The 18,497-nt window shown below is 40.2% G+C and overlaps 1 protein-coding gene across 1 annotated transcript in view; it reads left to right on the top strand.

Moving 5' to 3' along the window:
• Positions 1-18,497, top strand: part of st6galnac5a (ST6 (alpha-N-acetyl-neuraminyl-2,3-beta-galactosyl-1,3)-N-acetylgalactosaminide alpha-2,6-sialyltransferase 5a) — a 104,134-nt gene that overhangs the window by 25,407 nt on the left and 60,230 nt on the right. Inside the window, exon 4 of the mRNA XM_074689318.1 lies at positions 221-433. Within this exon, the coding sequence (XP_074545419.1) occupies positions 221-433 (213 nt within the window). The remainder of the gene's footprint in view (positions 1-220; positions 434-18,497) is intronic.

The raw sequence follows: 18,497 nt of genomic DNA on the forward strand, positions 1-18,497 counted from the left end.
TAACATGCATGCATGCAAACGATGTAAATAACATGAACAGCATGCAGCTCGTCCACGCGCTAAATCGATGGAGTGTTTTTTTTCTGAAGTTTTGTCTCACGTGACATGAACACCAGGAAGTTGGGGTCCTGCTGATCTCTTTCCCTCTCTTACCTGTGTGCGGTCTCACCTGGGTTCAGTGCAGCAGGCTAATTTGTCCATATTTGTGTCTTTGTGTCAGCGTCATGGGGTCACCGTGCTGCTCGTGCTGCTCACGTGCGCCAGTTTTTTCCTCGTGTACAACAACCCGCGCTTTACCGGCGCTTCCAGGGACGCTAACGAGACCCACATCGGACAGCAGGAACATCTGCGGCATACCACACAAGCTCCCACCAGCGTGACCAAGCCTCACCCCACGGCCCTCCCGGGGTACGTCGGCATCATCGACCATAAGGTAAACAGATGCGGCCATAAGGCAGGCACGAGGAGGATGAGAGGCTGCGCGTGTGTGGCTTTGAAAGTGAAGTGTTTCTGATTAATCATGATGATTGAACGAATAATGGGTCAAATGTATGTCTGAAAAACGTCTAAGTTGTGAAAAAAATTCCATAGCCAAGAGTAACGACTTTGGAATAGCTTTTTTTTTTCAAACCATTTAACACCAAATGACTTTTCCCTCACAAATGACAGAAGTGTCAAATTATAGCGCTTAAAAGGCTGCCACCAGCAAATTTTTGACACTTCAGTTTTGAAAAAAAGTAAAACATTTGGCTCTCACTTTTCTTCCCTCTGATTAATCGACAAATCATTGCAGCTCTATCATCCAAACCCCCCTCTGCATCTTCTCTCCTATACACACACACATACACGCTCATGCAAACACACCTCCCTCCTGTCTAATGACCAGCAGTTGTCTATCTGCACAGCCCCATGGAGGCATGGAGCCTCCCCCCTGTCATTTATCACAATTTTCTCCTGCACTGTGTTGCGGCACACTCAATACCCACCTGTCGTTACTAATAACAGCTTGGGCTCCAAATGAAATCCTTGGCTGCATTCTTTCACTCTAATTGATAAACCCAGGAGACCTGCAGCGAGGTGAACCCTGACGTCACAGCGGGGGTTGTATTGACTTCCATCTATTTACCAGCCAGGAGAAAACAATCAATGTGAGTACTGGTGAGCAGAGGCAGTGCAAGTAAAGCAGACCTAATCACTGTGTAAAGAGTTTTTTAGGCAACACACAGGACAGTGGACGTCTCTGAAGGCTGAGTGTGTGATGTGCTGCGTTTGTGAAGCGGTCTGCACCACTGAGCTATTGATGGATGCAACAGTCCTCCCATCGCTGACTGTAATTGAAATCAACTTGTGTAAAATTTGGTACAACTGGAAAGTTTGGGTAGATGCTTGAAGATGAAGTGACAATGGGTCTACGGGAGCAAACATTAAGACTCTCCAAAGCCGTCTTATATAACAGGACAACATCCAGGCCAAAAAGTAAAGTAAATCTGTTTGTGTCTCCTTGTAGTTTTGTGGCTCTTTGTTGGATGATGTTGCTTTTGTGCTGTTTGCCATTGTCCCTGTCTTTGTGGACTGTTTGTTTAATCAGTTTCTTTTTTCAAAAGATTCAGTGCCCTTGCACTCAAACTGCACTCTTTGTATATGAGTTGTTTCTTTTTGTTGCTGGTTCAGTTTTTTTCGAGCAGATTTATTTGTCTTTGAAGTTAATTTGGAGTGTTTGTTAACATTTTGTCCCTGTAGCCTTATTTTTTTAACCCTAGTAGTCAGTCAGTGGATTTTCAATCAGTTTGTATTTCTTTGTCTTTTGAGTTGTTGGGGTCAATTTGCAATATTTTGTCCATCTGAAGGTCACATTGTTTTGCTCAGCTCGGTTTATTCGCAGACATTGCCAGTATCTTTGGAATCTGCTTGTTTCTCTTTACTGGTAGTTTTCTTCTTCTTTTTAAAATCATTTTCTTTCTTTTTGTTCAGTTTTCTTCTATTTGAAGTAAGTTTTTTTCTTTTTTGTTGTTGTTGGTTTTCTCCTTTTGGAAGTTAGTTTGTTTTTTTTACTGTTAGTTTTCTTTTGTATAAAACAAATGATTTTATGTTTGTTCGTTTTTTTTCTTTTGAAGCCAGCTTGTGTCTTTTTGCTCATCCGTTTTATTATTTTTGTCGTTAATTAACTTTTTTTGCTTCAGTTATTTAGCCTTGGTAATCCCTTGGATTATCCCCTTGAGCAGAAGTCTTCAACAGCGGTCCTCGGCCCCTAGGAGGTCTGTGGAGGTATTGCAGGGGGTCCGTGATATTTTTGGTTGATTAGGCAATTTTTTTAATATTTTCAAGTAATTGTTCCAAAATAATTCAATTTCAAAATATTAAAAATATTTCACAGCAGCTCTCTTTAAACGCAGACAGGTTCGCTCAGCATGCACTTCTAGCTCCTCAAGAAAGAGGAAGACCCTCCTCTATCTCTGCTCTGCCGATTACAGGGCTGCATGTTTCATACTGGCTTTGTCAGGTTCCCCAGAATAGCTTGATACTGAATGCACAATAACACAGTACGTTTGTACGTTGTACTATACGTTTTATCCTGTTGGTTGCATGTGGTGTTTCGTGGCTCATATATAAATTGTAGTTAATTTTCATGTCTTTGCACAAAATCTATGTATTTATCTTGATTTCAATGTAATTGTTTAGTCACTCTTTGGAGGAACAAGCATAACCCACCAAATATTTTATCCTGCAGTCTAATTTTGAATAGCTTTCTTTTCCAAACTTTCCTTAGTGCTGCACCAACAGTCCAGTCTCACATAACATAAGTCAGCATTTTAATGAAACATGATAAAACAGTTGCAATAATGAAACAATAAAAAAGAATAATGTTACAGCCTGCTACCAAGAGCTCTCCAATCATTAAAAATGTTAAAATGTCCCAAAATGACATTTTTTTTAAAAAGACAGACAGATGCTGACACCTTTGGGTTTGAGCGAGACCTTTTTTTTTATATCCATCCATCACTCATGGGTGCTTCAGCAGATTAGTTGGACAAGTTGTGCCCAGCAGCAGCAGCAGCAGCAGCAGCAGCTTTTCTTCCTTCACAAAGGCCTGCTCTGACTTTATTGATGTAATGTGGACGAGTGACAGTTTATTTCCCGGCTTCATTACCTTTAACATGTGTTTATTGAATCCTGTGTTCTCAACAACTGAGTCCTGCGCACAGCTATAAAGCCCACTGTGGCTATTGTCAATGATAATGCTTTTCCTGCTCGAAATTACCAACACAGAGCTGTTTAAATGTCACAGGACAGGAAAATTCATGTCCGTGTGGGGCTGTGTCAAATGTGTTAACAAGTTGGATGTGTTGCATGACATCCCCCCCGCTTGTCTCATTCTATTGTTGTGAATGACGTGAAACCAGTGATCCAAAACAGAAGACTTCAGTCCTAGCAGGGGTCTGTAAGCGCTCTCTTCTTGGGGCTGCCATGACAGGGTAGGCATGCCTTATGTGCAGTGTGACTCTGACATCTAGTTGATGTGGAAATTTGGATTTGAAATAGTCTTTGTTCCAGCATATTCTGATTTTTGTGTATTTACACTATAACAAAGAAGTCCAGAACAACACATGCACCTTTCAAATTCTATTTGGTCGTTTTGATTTTGATTAATTTCATCTTTCTGTAAAATTTCACAGAAAAACTGTCCTTGTTCATCACTTCTCTCTGTCTGCAGTCTGATTGTGTCTCTTTGTTCACACTTGCTTCCATCATTTTGTTTGTGTTTGCTGCTTTTTTCTCTCTGTTTTTGTCCTTTTGTATCTCTGTACGTTCATTTTGTGTCTCTTTGTAGCCATTTGATTGACATCCAGCCAAAGTAAACTATCAGTTTCCTCATGCACATGCTCCGTCCCTAGGCTCCGTGGGGTCAGGGTGCCCCTGAGCCGGTTTCCTGTGTACACCTTCAGTAATCTATTCATTGTTGAGCTGATGCTACCCTCACAGGCCGAGCTAATCAGCACTGCAATCTCTCTTTCTCACTGAAAGTTCCTGTTTGCTGAAAACAGACTCTAAATCATTGGATTTTGTCACAGCAGGTTGATTTGCATATGAGTAATTTGACTGCCTCCTCATCGCTCTTGTTGCTGTGTGGATGAGACAAAATACGCAGCGTGAACATGCATCAGCTGGATGGATGTGAGAGTCAACACATTGTTCCTGTGCGGCAGAAAAAGTGGCCTGGTTGGTTAAATGAACTTTTGCTAAATTAAACACAGGGGGCTCTGAAGAGTCACTCTATCATGTGGCTAAGTGAAGCCGACTAGCAACACAAGGTGGGACCATTATTCATCCAAAGCCTCTCTGTGGTGGGTGCAGGAACCAACAGGTGTGGAAAGCTCTGATGTTATGCTGAAATGTTTCTCAGGAGAAATGCTGCTGGTCTGTTTGCATGTTGGTGGAGTCATAGTTCACTAACAAACGATGCACGGTGCTCTGCAGGTGCATGTAGTCATAGTGACATAAAGTGTACGTGAGCAGATTGTAAAGGTTTACAAGTGAAATGATCTATAAATATCCTTTATTTGCACTTTCCCCTCATCTAACCAGTTCATGCATCTGACTCACCATCATAATATTATAGCTGCAAATTAAATTATTAAATTAAACCTTTAAAAAGACTCAGAGAGATTAAAAATCTATTTTCCAAGAGTGTCCTGGCCAAGACAGTAGCAGCGCAGTTACATTTCCACCACAGATGCAAACACACATTATACACAACACAACACAGAAATATGAAAAATACTTCCAGAAATTAAAAACATCTTATGTCAGACAAGACATTTACAGACAGATTAATCTCCCTCCAAATCATTAAGGATCTGCTTAAAAGTATCCAGAGTGCACAGTTTATGAAGTTTCAAGTCTTTCTGTTGATTGTTTCAGTTAGAAGGAATTTGCCCAACCGTCAGCTAGGGCTGCAACCAGTTAATTTAGTAATCGATTACTCTTATGATTATATTTACTATTAATCGATGAATTTGAAAAAAGGAGGAGAATGCATAAAAGCAAAATTCGCAAAACTGAAAATGCTTTAATGACTATTGTTTGCTTAATGAGATATACAAAACATCAACATATTTGAACATAATTAAACCGACCAGATGCTACATTTATAAAGTATAAAAAGTGGTATAAATGTATTGTCACTTAAAGAATAAACAGTAAGGGCAAAATGATAGAAAAAATATTGTTATATCATCACATTAAAATTTTAGTGGGCAAAAAAAGGCAAATAAATAAAAATGTGTCCTCCATCTTTTCACCTGCAGGTCAAACAATACACCCCCTCTGCTCTACCACTCTCTGCAGCAGCCAACGCTAATGCTAGCGTTGGTTTAATGAACTCCTCATAATTTTCAAACAAGGTGACGATTTAATAAAGAAACAAACGAGTCCCAAAAGACAAAACATGCATTTTGCAACATATGAAAGGAGTGTATGAGAGATTTTGTAGCTACTCGCCTCGCTGTTGAGCTCCCTGGCTTGTCATCAGTCACTGCTGTGCCTTCTGAGGTCATTTTTGCCAATTAACACGCTGTGTGCTTTAACTCAGTATAAAATACTCCCAAACTTTTGAACTTTTTGGACAGACAGCTTCTCCAGCTCTGCCATTATTCAAGTGTTTACTCGTTTCCTTCACCTGCCGGCTCGGCTTCTCCCCTGCCACGCTGATCTGTTTACATGTGACGCATTCAGCCCCGCAGCCCAGGTGAACTACACTCCTGTCAAGTAGGTGGCGGTAATGCACCTTCAGCTAGTTGCGAACTGCTAAATAATCCAACAAAAAGTAAGACGACAAATAAACTAAAGGCAAACTCACACAGTAATGACGCAGCCCAGTGCATTGATTATGGAAAAACGTCGCCCCTTTACTAATTGATTTTATCGGTTTGTTGTTGCAGCCCTACATTCAACACACTATTTATACAAGAGTCTTTCCAGCAATCCCAGTTTTTGGAAACAGAAGTGAGCACTCAGACTGTTAAAAGACCTCTTCTTCTTCTTATTATTATGTCTTTTAGATTTGAAAGTTAGATCTCAAAACGTGTTCCTGACCTGTAGGTACACATTCCTCTTTCATTCTCTGTATCTGTATCTATCTGTAGCTGCAGTCTCAGGTCTCCACAGTGAAGGTGTTTGTTGAGATTGAGGTTTTACAGATACCAGAGAGATCTCTGGACAAAAGGAGAAAAACAAACAATAGAGGTCACAAACCATGGATGGTGGTTGTAGGTCATGGTCGGTGCTGTAGGCTGTATCATGGAAACAAAGAATGAGTGGGATGCTGCTGTGCCACTCATTTTTAGGTTTGTAAAGATGTCCCCTAGGCTTATGGCCAGAGTAAAGTAATTTCTTTAAAGCATTTTTGTTGAAATCCTCTTTACATCTGGACAGCAATCAATAAATCAAATGCTATGATTAAAGAGGGGAAAAAAAAGATCTGCTGTTTGTGATGATCAAAGGCTTGCAGAGTCAGTCTAACCATTACTAGATGAAATGATGGGATGGCTTATCCAGAAAAAGCACAGAAATCAAGCTGATATGGATGGCAATAAAATTGATGTTTTGTGCTTTATCTTCAAACTCTCCTGTGGAGTCTGGATGACACTGCAGACTGTGGCTATTTGAGCTATTGTGTCAGTGGGAGACGCTTCAACAGTTTTTTAGTTGGATATTTTCATAAGTCTTGATTATTCTTGCTGTGCAATCCAAAAATTAGTTCCCCAACATCACAATAAGAATGTAACCCATCATGAGTACAGCACTTTGTAGCATTTAGCAAGGTATAATGCTAAGACCAAACTTCCAGGCTCATGTTGGACAGACATCCACCTCCACTGTGTTGGTGTTAGAGAGTTGGTCAGTTCTGAAATGAACATTTAGCGTTGTAGCCACAATGATAATTATCTCTCCTTCAGGAATTAGACGTAGCCGTGATTCCTCTTCTGATGTCTTTATTGCTGTTATCAATCACACTAATCACACTAATCATACTGCTGAATTTTCATTATAATGAAGTGATAGTAATAAATACAAATTTGCACACAAAGTACAGAACATTACAAGCACATGGAAATACACTGACCTCAGTGGCTGCACAAACACAGAGGGAACAAAACAGGATGTAAAACAAGAACAAGTATTAAGACAAAAACTAGTCTCATATCTTCTGAAAACATCCTTTTTCCTCTCTTTTATAACAAATGGAACTTTACTCTTTATTAACTTTAGTTTCTTTTCCCCAAAACTCTTCACATCTTCACTTTATGTTAGAGACCTTGCGCTTACTGGCAGCGCATGAGTGGAACATGGCAACAAACACTTGGTTCTTACTCATATAATTTATATACTTGATAAAATTTTTATGGAATTAAATTGAGTAGTTTTGCTATCAAGAAGTAAGTAAATAAATGATAGAAAGTTTAATTTAAGGCATCTACTGCAGGCTGAGGCTGCAATTACTGAAGCAGCTGGACTCAATGTGAATATTAAAGGCTACAAACAAGTATTTTTTAATTTTATCTGAACTGAGGACTGAGTTTGATAGAAACTCTGAGAATTTATATGAAAAAATCAATCTGGGGAGACTCTAACTAGAGATGTGGATGTTTATTTGACTGATTTAACACCATAAATGATTTGATACCCTTTGTAGTTAGCGTCAGAATTGCCAAATGGTTAAATTAGGTCTTAATATTTGCTTTATTTTAGACCAGATCCGGATACATATTGTGGTTAAAGCTATGGTCTACAATCTGAAACCCAGTTTGGCTTATGAGACACATTTGAAAATCGCAGCCTCACTCACCCCTCCCCTCCATTCTCCAAGATCCCGCCCCCCAGCTTGTATCGCCCTTCTTCGCCTCCTAACAACACGCCCCCTCCCACAGAGCAAGAAGCGGCCAGCAGAAAATGTAACAAACAAGACAGTCATCCTCCTTGTAACACACAGTGGTAGCTTTTTCAATTAGACCGGCGCGATCAAAACCATGAATTAGTCAGCGAAGCAGGTCTGGCGTTGCAACTAGCAGCTGATCAGAGCAGAGCCGACTGTGGGCTTTACCTTTCTCTGCATGTCTTCACCAGCTCAGTTTACAAAGCTAAAGATGTGTGGCTAATTTGTGCTAAAATCTATTGACAGAGCCGACTCGTTACGACCAGCAGCGTTCAGTCATTAGCCAGTATAGGCTCAGACTAACCAGAGTTATTCAGCTGACATCTCCCACTGTGGTAAACAAAGTCATTACCTGTTCAACAGAAACTCAGCTGTCTCGGCGTCAGTCTTCAGTCCCAAATCCCTCTGCAGCTTTTTCCACCGGTCGTACATTTCTCCAATATTCAGTCTCTGTTGGCGCCTGTATCGCTTATAATTCTTCCTCGCTTCAGCCTTTTCCTTGTAACTTTTTCGTCTTCTTCCCTTCCCTGTGGAGGGTAACAGTAACAGCTTCCTGGTTTCAGCCTTCTCTGGCTCCATGACGCTTCGGTAGCTGAGCAGCTAGCTGACGTGAGAGGGGTAGTGGGGAAAGACGATGTGGGACCATGGGCAGTACGGTGCGGAGCAGGGGAGACAGGGGATTGGACAGACTATCGCACAAATCTGAAACGAGGGAAACGGCGGTTCAGATTGGTCAATTATTAAGCCGTTTTGCAGCTGCTGTACTGAATGGATTTTTTTGTGTTCTTTTTGGTTTTTATATTGCGTAGATCAGACCATAACGGCCTCAAAACGGTGTTAATAATAATTACCTAGCTTCAAATCGTAGACCATAGCTTTAAGGTGAAACGCAAAAGGTGGTTACTGGCACAAAGTACTTTTACTTCGTTCCTCGTCTGCAGATCACATGGGCTTAGTATGAAGGACAGAAAACTAATCACATGGAAATTTGTCAGACTAGCTTCACCTGATAAGACTGGATGAAGAAACCTGAGTGAGAACCAGAACCAGGCAGCAGCACGAGAGCACAAGAGCGACCTCTTATTTCAAACTCATTTTCCTGCCACAACTATAGGAAATTGGTGGTTATTACATTATCTTTAGTCTGTTTTATGCTTGGATTTATGATCTGAGTGTGAAGTTGTGCGAGACGGCTTCCAAGACGAGATGCTATAAAACTTGACACCAAGCAGGCAGCGTTTCACTGCACGTGTGACGGACATGTTTGTAAATTGTTTAAAGTGTTGGCAGGTCTTTGCAAAGCCCACAAAGGAGGATGTGAGCTGAGGTTTCTGTCAGTATCAACAAATTACAACAGATATTTTTCCTACCCTCTACCTGTCAAAGTAGGATACCAAGGATAGGGTGTGTTATATGGTCCTCAGTTTATTTATTTGGTTGTATGCTCAGCCTCATCTTTAGTTTTTAAAAAAAAGTGGAAAAGTATTTTTTCTTAAGATGACTCAATGTCTTGAATTTTTCTGCAGTTCAGTAAAATAAAAAATTCTGGTGGTTGGTATGAATTTGCTGCAGATCAAACCAAACTTTGCATAATCATTTCATATTTGAAAAGATCTGAGGATCGAGGACACCCCCTGCAATGAACACATTTGCTGTTGACATGTTGATAGTCCTTTCGAGAGGAGAGCGATGTTGGAAAACCTCTCAGACTTTTTTGTTTTTAATCTGTTTATATGATTGGATTACAGCTGGGTGTTGCACACTCTGTTTGTGACTCAGGCTGTATTGATGGTCTCTGTAGCAGACTCTGTTCTTAGATTTCATTCATTTAGTTAGTTTATTTTTCATGATCCTTATCAATACAAAATGCACTCCCAACTCAGAATTTTGGATACAGCGTGTGTGAAGTTTTGATGTTCAAACTCTTTCTGTCTACAAGAGAAATGAGGCGACTGAAGCTTGTGTGCAAGCTTTAAACCCGGTTTATTAATAGTCCAGCATTGCGGTCAATATGCCAGAGGCTGTTTAGCTTTCAGTCTTGAAATCAGAATAATTTCACAGCTAGGTCATGCAGGTCCCTCAGAAGCTGAGCCGCACAAATAAATATGGAGTGAGTCAGTCATATTTTAGGATAGCAGCTTCTTTTTTTTCTCACATTGCTTGAATGCTTATATTCAGTGACCGTGTACGCTCTGATTTGATGAGGATTTGTGAGTAATGCGTCAGTAAAGCCAGCTATGGATGAGAATTGATTTTCCCGCGGTGACAGGAGCAGCCGAGCATCGTAAGTAAACCACCAATTTATTTTTTCTTTCGGCAATAAACTTATTGACATTTTGGTGACAAGGGACATCAATTAGGGTGTCGGCTTCAGTGAACATCATTTATGCTTCTTCAAACATGCAATTATGTCACCCTTCACTTTCTGCCACTGCGAACTGCAATCAATACTTTATGATTCCAATGCGCTTAGCTGCCGCGGTATATGGTGTTGCATAATGCAGTGCAACCTTCACATGCATCGCTTTCAGTTTTCTGAGGCATTGTGTCCCCTGTGCTGTTTGACAACAAGAGGAGTGTCTGTGTATCTCGAAGTGGAGAAGTTGTTAGCCTTGACTTGTGTTTCTTCTCCTGCACAGCCGAACAATACGCATTTGAAAAAAAAATCACTCCGACGTGAACATTTGTCTTCTTCATCTTCAGCTTGCTGACCTCTCTGCCATATCGATCTTTTCGAGGTATCAGCAGGCTGGCACGCATGGTGCAAAGCCGGTCAGCCTTTGACCGCTTCACTTTATCTCCCACCAGAGTATTAAACTCATCACAAACCAGAAAACATTTTGAAGCCTGAAACTTCCCCCGCTGACTCTGGGCCAAAGTGCCACAACACTAAGAACATATTGTCTCCTTTTCGTGAGATTTTTCTGTTTTCTGTGTGCACAACACTTTATTTAAATGCCTAAAATCAAATGAAATCCTACGCTCCAAGTGTTTTAAGTGCAACAAGTTGAATTTGGTGCAGAATTTAAAACCATGTAGCAGAATTGAACATGTAGCATGGAGACTGCAGTGGTGAGGGAAGAGATAAGAAGGCAAAGAAAGAAACTTTGGGAAGAGATGAAAAGGAAAAGAAACTCTTGTAGAGTAAGGGCAAAGGGAATGAGAGAGGAGGACAAAACCGAGAAAAGGGTAAGGAGGGAGAGCGCGATAAAAGAGAATATACGACCGTGGAGAGGTTCAGCCTGAGAGAATGAGACAAGAGAGGAAAGAAGGGGGCAGAAACCAACACATGAGCGAAAGATAGGGAGTGAAATCCCAGAGGGGTTCCTTTCTTCTTGCAGTACCCTCCGTTTTATTTTCTTAGTGAGGAGGAGGAAGAGGAAACCACTCGTCTGCCTCTCTTTAGAGAAGAGAGCACGAGACGTGTAACCATCTGCCTCTGATTGCTTGTCTGACTTTAGTGACATACAGATTTAGAGCTGATATCTGAAAAAACAACAGGTGGAGAAGAAATAATGGAGGAGATTAGGTCTGAGGTGGGAGAAAGGAGCTCGGTGAAGCATGGGAAGCATCCTGATGTCACCAGGAAAGAGCTGAACCGGTCTGACTCTTCCTCTCTAACAAGACACAAGGTGTTTTCACATGATTACCATCAAACCTCTGACTTCTGTGGAGCTGTGAGACAGTGTAAACTGTTTCTAAAGCCGAACTGGGGTCTTGACTTTTCATTCTGTGGATTTGTCTTCCACAGTGCTGAAATTTAGCACATTCTATTTTCCTTGTCTTATCTGTGTAGTTCAGCCTGTATGTATATGAATTAGGAGTGCCCTAGAGCAACTGATTTCCAAGTCATCGAAACAGGAATTTCCATTTTCTACTGACTTGTCTGAAGGCAAAAAATATACTTGGAGAATGATCAGAATTTAGCTTAACTTATTTAAGCTGCTGAACACAAAACCACAGTCTGCAGAGCAACAGTGTAAAATATCTTTCTAGAGTGGAGCTAATGCTAAAAAACGTGCTAAAAGATTCAAACTGTTTTCTGTGCTTCTTTAAATAGGGGTAGTATAGTATTATGGCCATTTTTAGTTGTTTTATAGGCATTTTTAGCCAGAGTTACAACTGTGGCAAGTAGTGGGTGATTGTATTGCAGCTCAGACACATAAAACCTGTGTTTTGAGTCTTCGGTAGTAGGGCTGAACAATTAATCGATTTGGAATTGACTTCGCAATGTAATAGAATGCAGTTTTCAAAGCGTAAAGGCTGCTATTAAAAAAAAAAATCATATACACTGACCTGGGGTGATAAAGTAATTTTTACTAGTTCTTCCTTAAAACCAGCAAAAGTCAATATGCTGGTTTTCTGTCAAAAACCCTGTGAGCTACAGAGATGCATACAGTAGAATGATCATGGCTGGGAGAGCCATACCCCTTATTTACTCTACTCTGTTTGGATAAAGTGCTAGAAAGACTTGTCTAAATGTTAACAGTATCTGTAGTTGTGTTGGTCATACCAAAGAACGACTTATAGCATGTGTTAAGTGAACAATGCAGAAGGTAAACGTACCCCTCAAAAATCACATACTAAATCGCAATATTGGTCCAAAAAAAAAATCACAATTAAATGATTTTCCAATTTTTTTTTGGCCCTATTCAGTACTAAATATTTCAATATTACAACAAGTAAGACTGATGCTGACTGGAGAGGTTGACTACCTTAAATTACAAAGTCAACCAAATGCACATCCAATCTTCTAAAATCTACTTAAAAGCCCCAAAAAGTTGTCCGAAAGATTCATCAGTGAAGTGACTATTGGGGCAGTCTATCATTCAGCAGTTTATTTCAAATCTGACACCAGAGGAAAAGTCAGAAGATCATCAAAGCTTTTTGGATTGGGGACTATAAATGTATGTACCAATTTTTTTTTCAGTGAGTTGAAGAGAAGATGAGATATATCACTTGACAAATAAAAAATCCTTCTGGAAGTGCTAAATATGAGGTTAGATCAGGGGTGGCCAACCAGTCAGAGACCAAGAGCCACAAAAATTACTGTGATACTACAAAGAGCCACATCACACATGTGGTCTTACAAACACACTTTCTCTCACACATAAACAAAATGACATAAAATGCAAATCAATATTTACAATTGTCAAAGCAAGATGTATTGTGTTTGTGTGTTTAAAATTGGAGCTGTGTCAAAGACAAATTTGTGTTTTTACTGCAGAAGAGACAAAGTTCTATCTATCTATCTATCTATCTATCTATCTATCTATCTATCTATCTATCTATCTATCTATCTATCTATCTATCTATCTATCCATCTATCTATCTATCTATACATCTATCTATACATCTATCTATCTATACATCTATCTATCTATCTATCTATACATCTATCTATCTATCTATCTATCTATCTATCTATCTATCTATCTATCTATCTATCTATCTATCTATCTATCTATCTATCTATCTCTCTCTCTCTCTCTCGTTAGATAGATAGCCATTGGCATATGAGCGATTTAGAGAAGCACATGTAGAGAAAAGAAACTGAAACTTAAGTATCAATCTCATCACCCAAGTATTGACCAATACTGATCCAACGTTGGCATCAATTGACAATATTTTAGATTGATTGACACACCACTATTCATAACAATACATATACAATATTATTTTTTTATAGATGGATCGAAGAGCCACACACAGAAAGGCAAAGAGCCACACGCGGCTCCCGGGCCGCAGATTGGTCACCCCTGGGTTAGATGATCATCAAAGCGAGATTCATCCTTTGTGACTATGAGTGTTTATCCAGACTGTGTACTGCTTACAGCGAACAGTAAGGGGATCACCAAAGACTTCAGAATTTATCTTCAGGGGATCATGAATACCTGGACTATGCTCTGAATAATTCATTTAATAGATGATTATTTTAACTCAATACATTAACAATTCAACTTGTAGTCAATGCTTGTTAAAATGTAAGATGATCTTCAAATTTTGTTTAATTCATCTTCTTGTAACCATGAATATTGTTCTTGATTTCATGGCAGTCTATCAAATATTTGTTGAGATATTTCATTCAGGGCCAAAGTAGCAAACTAAAGGACAGACCGATGAAAATCTGTAGAAACTTGAAACCCCACGAGCATTTAAACTCACATGGCAAAAACAAACCAAACCTCCCCCCAAAAAAACCCTCCTAACCAGCTGTAGGCAATCCCTCCGAGATGGCAAGAGACATTTTCAAAGCAGCTCCTCCTGCACAAACTCTGGAAGGAGTCTGCTTTAGACACACTGTATCTGAGCTGGAAATACTCACCGACTGGGTACACTTTGCCTGAAGGCATGAGCCAAGGAGAACGGAGCCATCTGTGCCGAGGAGACATGACAAGGCATCCCTCTCCCAACCACAGCTTTAGTGACAGCTGGAGAAGTGAGATGTTTAATATTTCATCTCAGGCAGTCACATCTTCAACGGTTCTCTCTGAGCAACAAAGCTATTTCTCACCGTTCATTAGGATTTTTCTAAGCAATCAGCCAGCTGGATATCGAGACAGAAATCTCCCCAATTAGGCCGATATGGCCAAGGATTCTGTAGTCATTTAATCCAAAATATCAGTAATTGTGAAGTCTACTGCTCCCACTCTCTGTACGTGTGCGCGAACTTGTGTATGCATGTGTGAGGTCGGAGTTTTAAATTGCAATCTGACCAGCACCAAACATTAGCCACAGATAACCACTGTTTTATGCAGAGACCTCGTTAGAATACTAAAAGTTCTGCGATTCGACCGGAGAGAAAAGAATAGTGGTTTCGTTATGCCACAGTGGTCCCAATTGGGGCATAGTCTTGGATTTCAACTTATCTCCTGTGCATTCTGCTCCCGCCAAACATAACACGGCTTCAGGCTCTTTCAAATGCAGGCCTGGAAAGCAATTATGGATGAAGAGTAGGAGGAGGGGGGAACGTTACCTCTCGATAAGCATTCCCTCGACGGAGTAATCTCACACTCTCTGCCTTTTGGCTTTCTGTGGTTAGGGAATCACTGGGGAAGTCATATATTTTCTTCAACATAAAGGAAGTTGACAGGGATTTTCTTTAGGCGGATGTCGGGAGATGAATGGTGATTTCATGCCTCTCTGTGTTTTAACCTTCGGTGCTCGGAAAGCTGCAGCCCGTGGGGCGCTCTCATTATTTGACCTCTTAGAGACCTGTGAGGGATCTGAAAAGGTTAAATTATGATAAATGGATGATACCTTTTGGCACAACATGGGGAGATAGATGACAGGCTGCCGCTGCCTTCAACCTTGTTGGGAGCAAATGCAAAGTGTCGGCATGCAGGAAGCATCGCAGTAAAACCCAATTTCTTGGCTCCAAAGACGTACAAAGTCTGCTACATTACTCAGCTCTTTAGCCATGATTAATGAGTATGTCCTCCTCGGTGGGAGAGCAGAATGATCAAACTTGTGTTTTGGCGTAATTTCTTTTTTAGTGCTCTGAGCAGTTCCCTCCCAGATTAGAAACACACTGGGTGGTGAGGTTATTAAGTTGGCAGACCTGGGACTCACTAAAACAATGAACTTCTTTACCTAAGAAAAAGCCTTGCTGACAAAGACAAATTTGTAGAGTTATTTGGATGCTTATTCATGGATTCAGATGCATGTGATAATCTAGAAAAACTTTTAATTCAAAGTCTGGATGAAAAGTTGTAGAGGGAACTTTGGTCCCTCTCCCTCAAGGAGAAACAAACGTTGTAGCCTTGTTGGGTTTTGCTGATATGACAAGAAACCTTCCCCTGTTCTACGATGTTTACCTTTAGTCAGAACAGTCTTCACTACACAGCTGGCTTTGTTCTATATCCCATCATCCCTCCATTGAGGTTCAAGTGTCATGGTGGTTCATTGTCTCTTCTTTGGTCTTGTACTTTCACTGACAGGTCTACTGATCACACCCTCACTGGTGTTGTTGAGTAAGCATCTTTCCTGAGCACATACAAAGCTGCTTCCCTCACTTTCAGCTGTAGGGAATCCACATTAATTCAGGTTGTACCAACAAGCAAGTTTTTCTGTGGGAACCCATGTCTCTGTAGTGTAAATCAGGTTCTTTAAATAGTCCCTACTGTCTTAGAACACTCGCACATGGAGGGTCACTGAGAAGTGAAATACACGGATAAAGAATGAGTAATATTGAGATGATTGTGTGGAAACAAAGCAGATTCTCCCACAGAGGTAACCAGGGCTCACAGAATTCGTTAGGAGGTGAAGAACCACCTTCTGGACTTCACTCCATGTCCCAAATGATCACTACGATAATGAGGGAATCTTTTTTGGGTGAAATTGTGTTCAGGGACGAGGTGAATCAGTGCAGAACAGCTGCCCCGCAGGCTCACAGTGGCCCCATAACATTTCTAATTAGGGCTGTACTCGCTTTGTTATTCTGTGATTGTATCAGATTTGGCTTTTTTAGTACAAAGTTTTATCTTTTCCTTTCTGTGTTCTCTTTTTAGGTCTGTGTGGTAGACTGCTTTAAAATGTATACACAAGTCTTGTGTTCAGCTCACATCTTCTTGTATCTTTAGTTGTAATTTGAAACATCAGATTTTCTCAAAGTCACTGAAAAGTACGAGTGGCTCCCAGCTTGCATTTAGTGTTAGAGAATTTCAGAGTCTTGCAGAATTGCTCTCCTGCAGGGCTGCTGACAGCCAGAGTATTGATCACAATGGATGGCAGTTGAGGAGGCTGTGCCAAAGTCTGGATAAAAAGTGTTTAAGCCGACCTTACTGACAGTGTTCACTGCTCTGATGTTCTACTTTTAGCTGTTTAAATGGAAATTTAAACTCCAACTGATCGACTCATCTTGGAAAGCTGTTCAAGTTTAGCGCAATATATTTGATGCAGCTCATCACAAAATCAGCAGAAAGTTAACTGGTTGGCCAAGTGCAACCAAACAGTAGAGTTAACAACAAAAGCCTCTGGTCCTTCTTGCAGGTTGCCTTTGCTGGGTATATACTCACTCTATTAAGTGGTTATAGGCCAGTTTAACAGCATACAGCAATAGCACTGTTTTCTATATTATTTAACTGCCAGATAGATGGGTACCTTTTGCATTTGAAACGATACGGTACTGATGCCCGGTACCTTGCAATCGGTACTGGTATTCAATGGTACCAATTTTCGGCACCTTTGTGTTTATGTGCTAAAAAGTATCTTTTTTTTTAAAATAATAAAATATATACATTTTTCAACTTAACATATTAATTCTTCAATATATAACCTTGCAAAGCTGTGTTCATGCCCAGCATGGAAAATCGCCTACTCTTCCACTCCCTCACACTCACAAGGATGCTTTTAGGTACCTAAACATGGTACTGTTTGATTTTACGTGAATCAGTACTCGATAGTTTTGATAGAATTCAGTCGGTACCTGTAGATAACAATTCGGTAGCCATCTCTACTGCCAGATTACCCAGCACTGTAGAATACCGTCTGTTGTCTGTGCTTGTTTCAATCTGGGTAGTAGAGCATAGTAGGGATGTTCTGATCCGGTTCACTGATCTGTGTATCTGCGTCCGATATGGCTACTTTTGGAAGATCAGATAGCATCGGATTTTGTTACATGATCCGCACTGATCCAGTTTTCAAGTGTTTTCAGCACCGTCACACTTTAAGGCTGCTGTAAATCAAACCACGCTGCAAACATGTCCGCTGTGTGGGACTACGTCTCATTGGAAAGGATATATAGTAAAACAGCGTCTTGCATCATTCGTAAAGTGAGTGTTCCTCAAGGAGGTACCACCAGGGCTCACTTTAATACAACAAATATGATTTGTCATTTAGGATGGAATCACCCACAGAGATTTGTCAGAGAAAGGGATCAGTATTGGCAAAATATATTATGAAAAATTGAATTGGATCGGAAGTCAAAAAATTAGTAGCATTAAAGCTTCTGGCTAGTGGAAGAAAATTGCACAAAATTTGACCTGCCTTCCAACCTACATGAACAAAAAATATTACCATATATTTCACTGACTAGTACTGCAGGTGCTGGAGGTAATGCCTCAAGTTGTGGTCAGGCAGAAAGCAACAGGCTGCTCTCTATTTCCATATCTATAAATCTGTAAGCTGTACAGGATGTTTTTGTGAAGTTAATACCTTACTTTTTGATTCTTTGTACAAATGGCACTGATTTAAATGACACCAGCCTCAGGTGAGCTACAGCTTCCTTTTTGGCTGGATGTGAGCAGACTCCAGTTTGGAAAACAAACAGATTTTAACCAGATTTAAATCTAAATTGATACACAGGTGCATGTATGCAGCAACAAAGCTCAAGTGTATTTAAAAGTGGATGAAAGCACATCTCGTTTCAAACTTTTTTCTGACTTTTTGGTGTTATTTTTTGTGGGAAAGGTAATACTTAATAAAAGTTCCAATTTCACAAGTTTGAAAGTAAACTTTTGACAAGTATTAGATTTCTATTTAGTGACCTGCAAGCATTTAAACTGTCTGGTGTGATAGTTTTAGTTTTGTGTGGTTTATTTTCATTGATTTGGTTTTATTTTCA

This window comes from Halichoeres trimaculatus, unplaced genomic scaffold (assembly GCF_033239565.1).
Source record: "Halichoeres trimaculatus isolate MK-OKI-2021-1 unplaced genomic scaffold, fHalTri1.1 fHalTri1_scaffold_15, whole genome shotgun sequence".
In the NCBI taxonomy this organism is placed as follows: domain Eukaryota; kingdom Metazoa; phylum Chordata; class Actinopteri; order Labriformes; family Labridae; genus Halichoeres; species Halichoeres trimaculatus.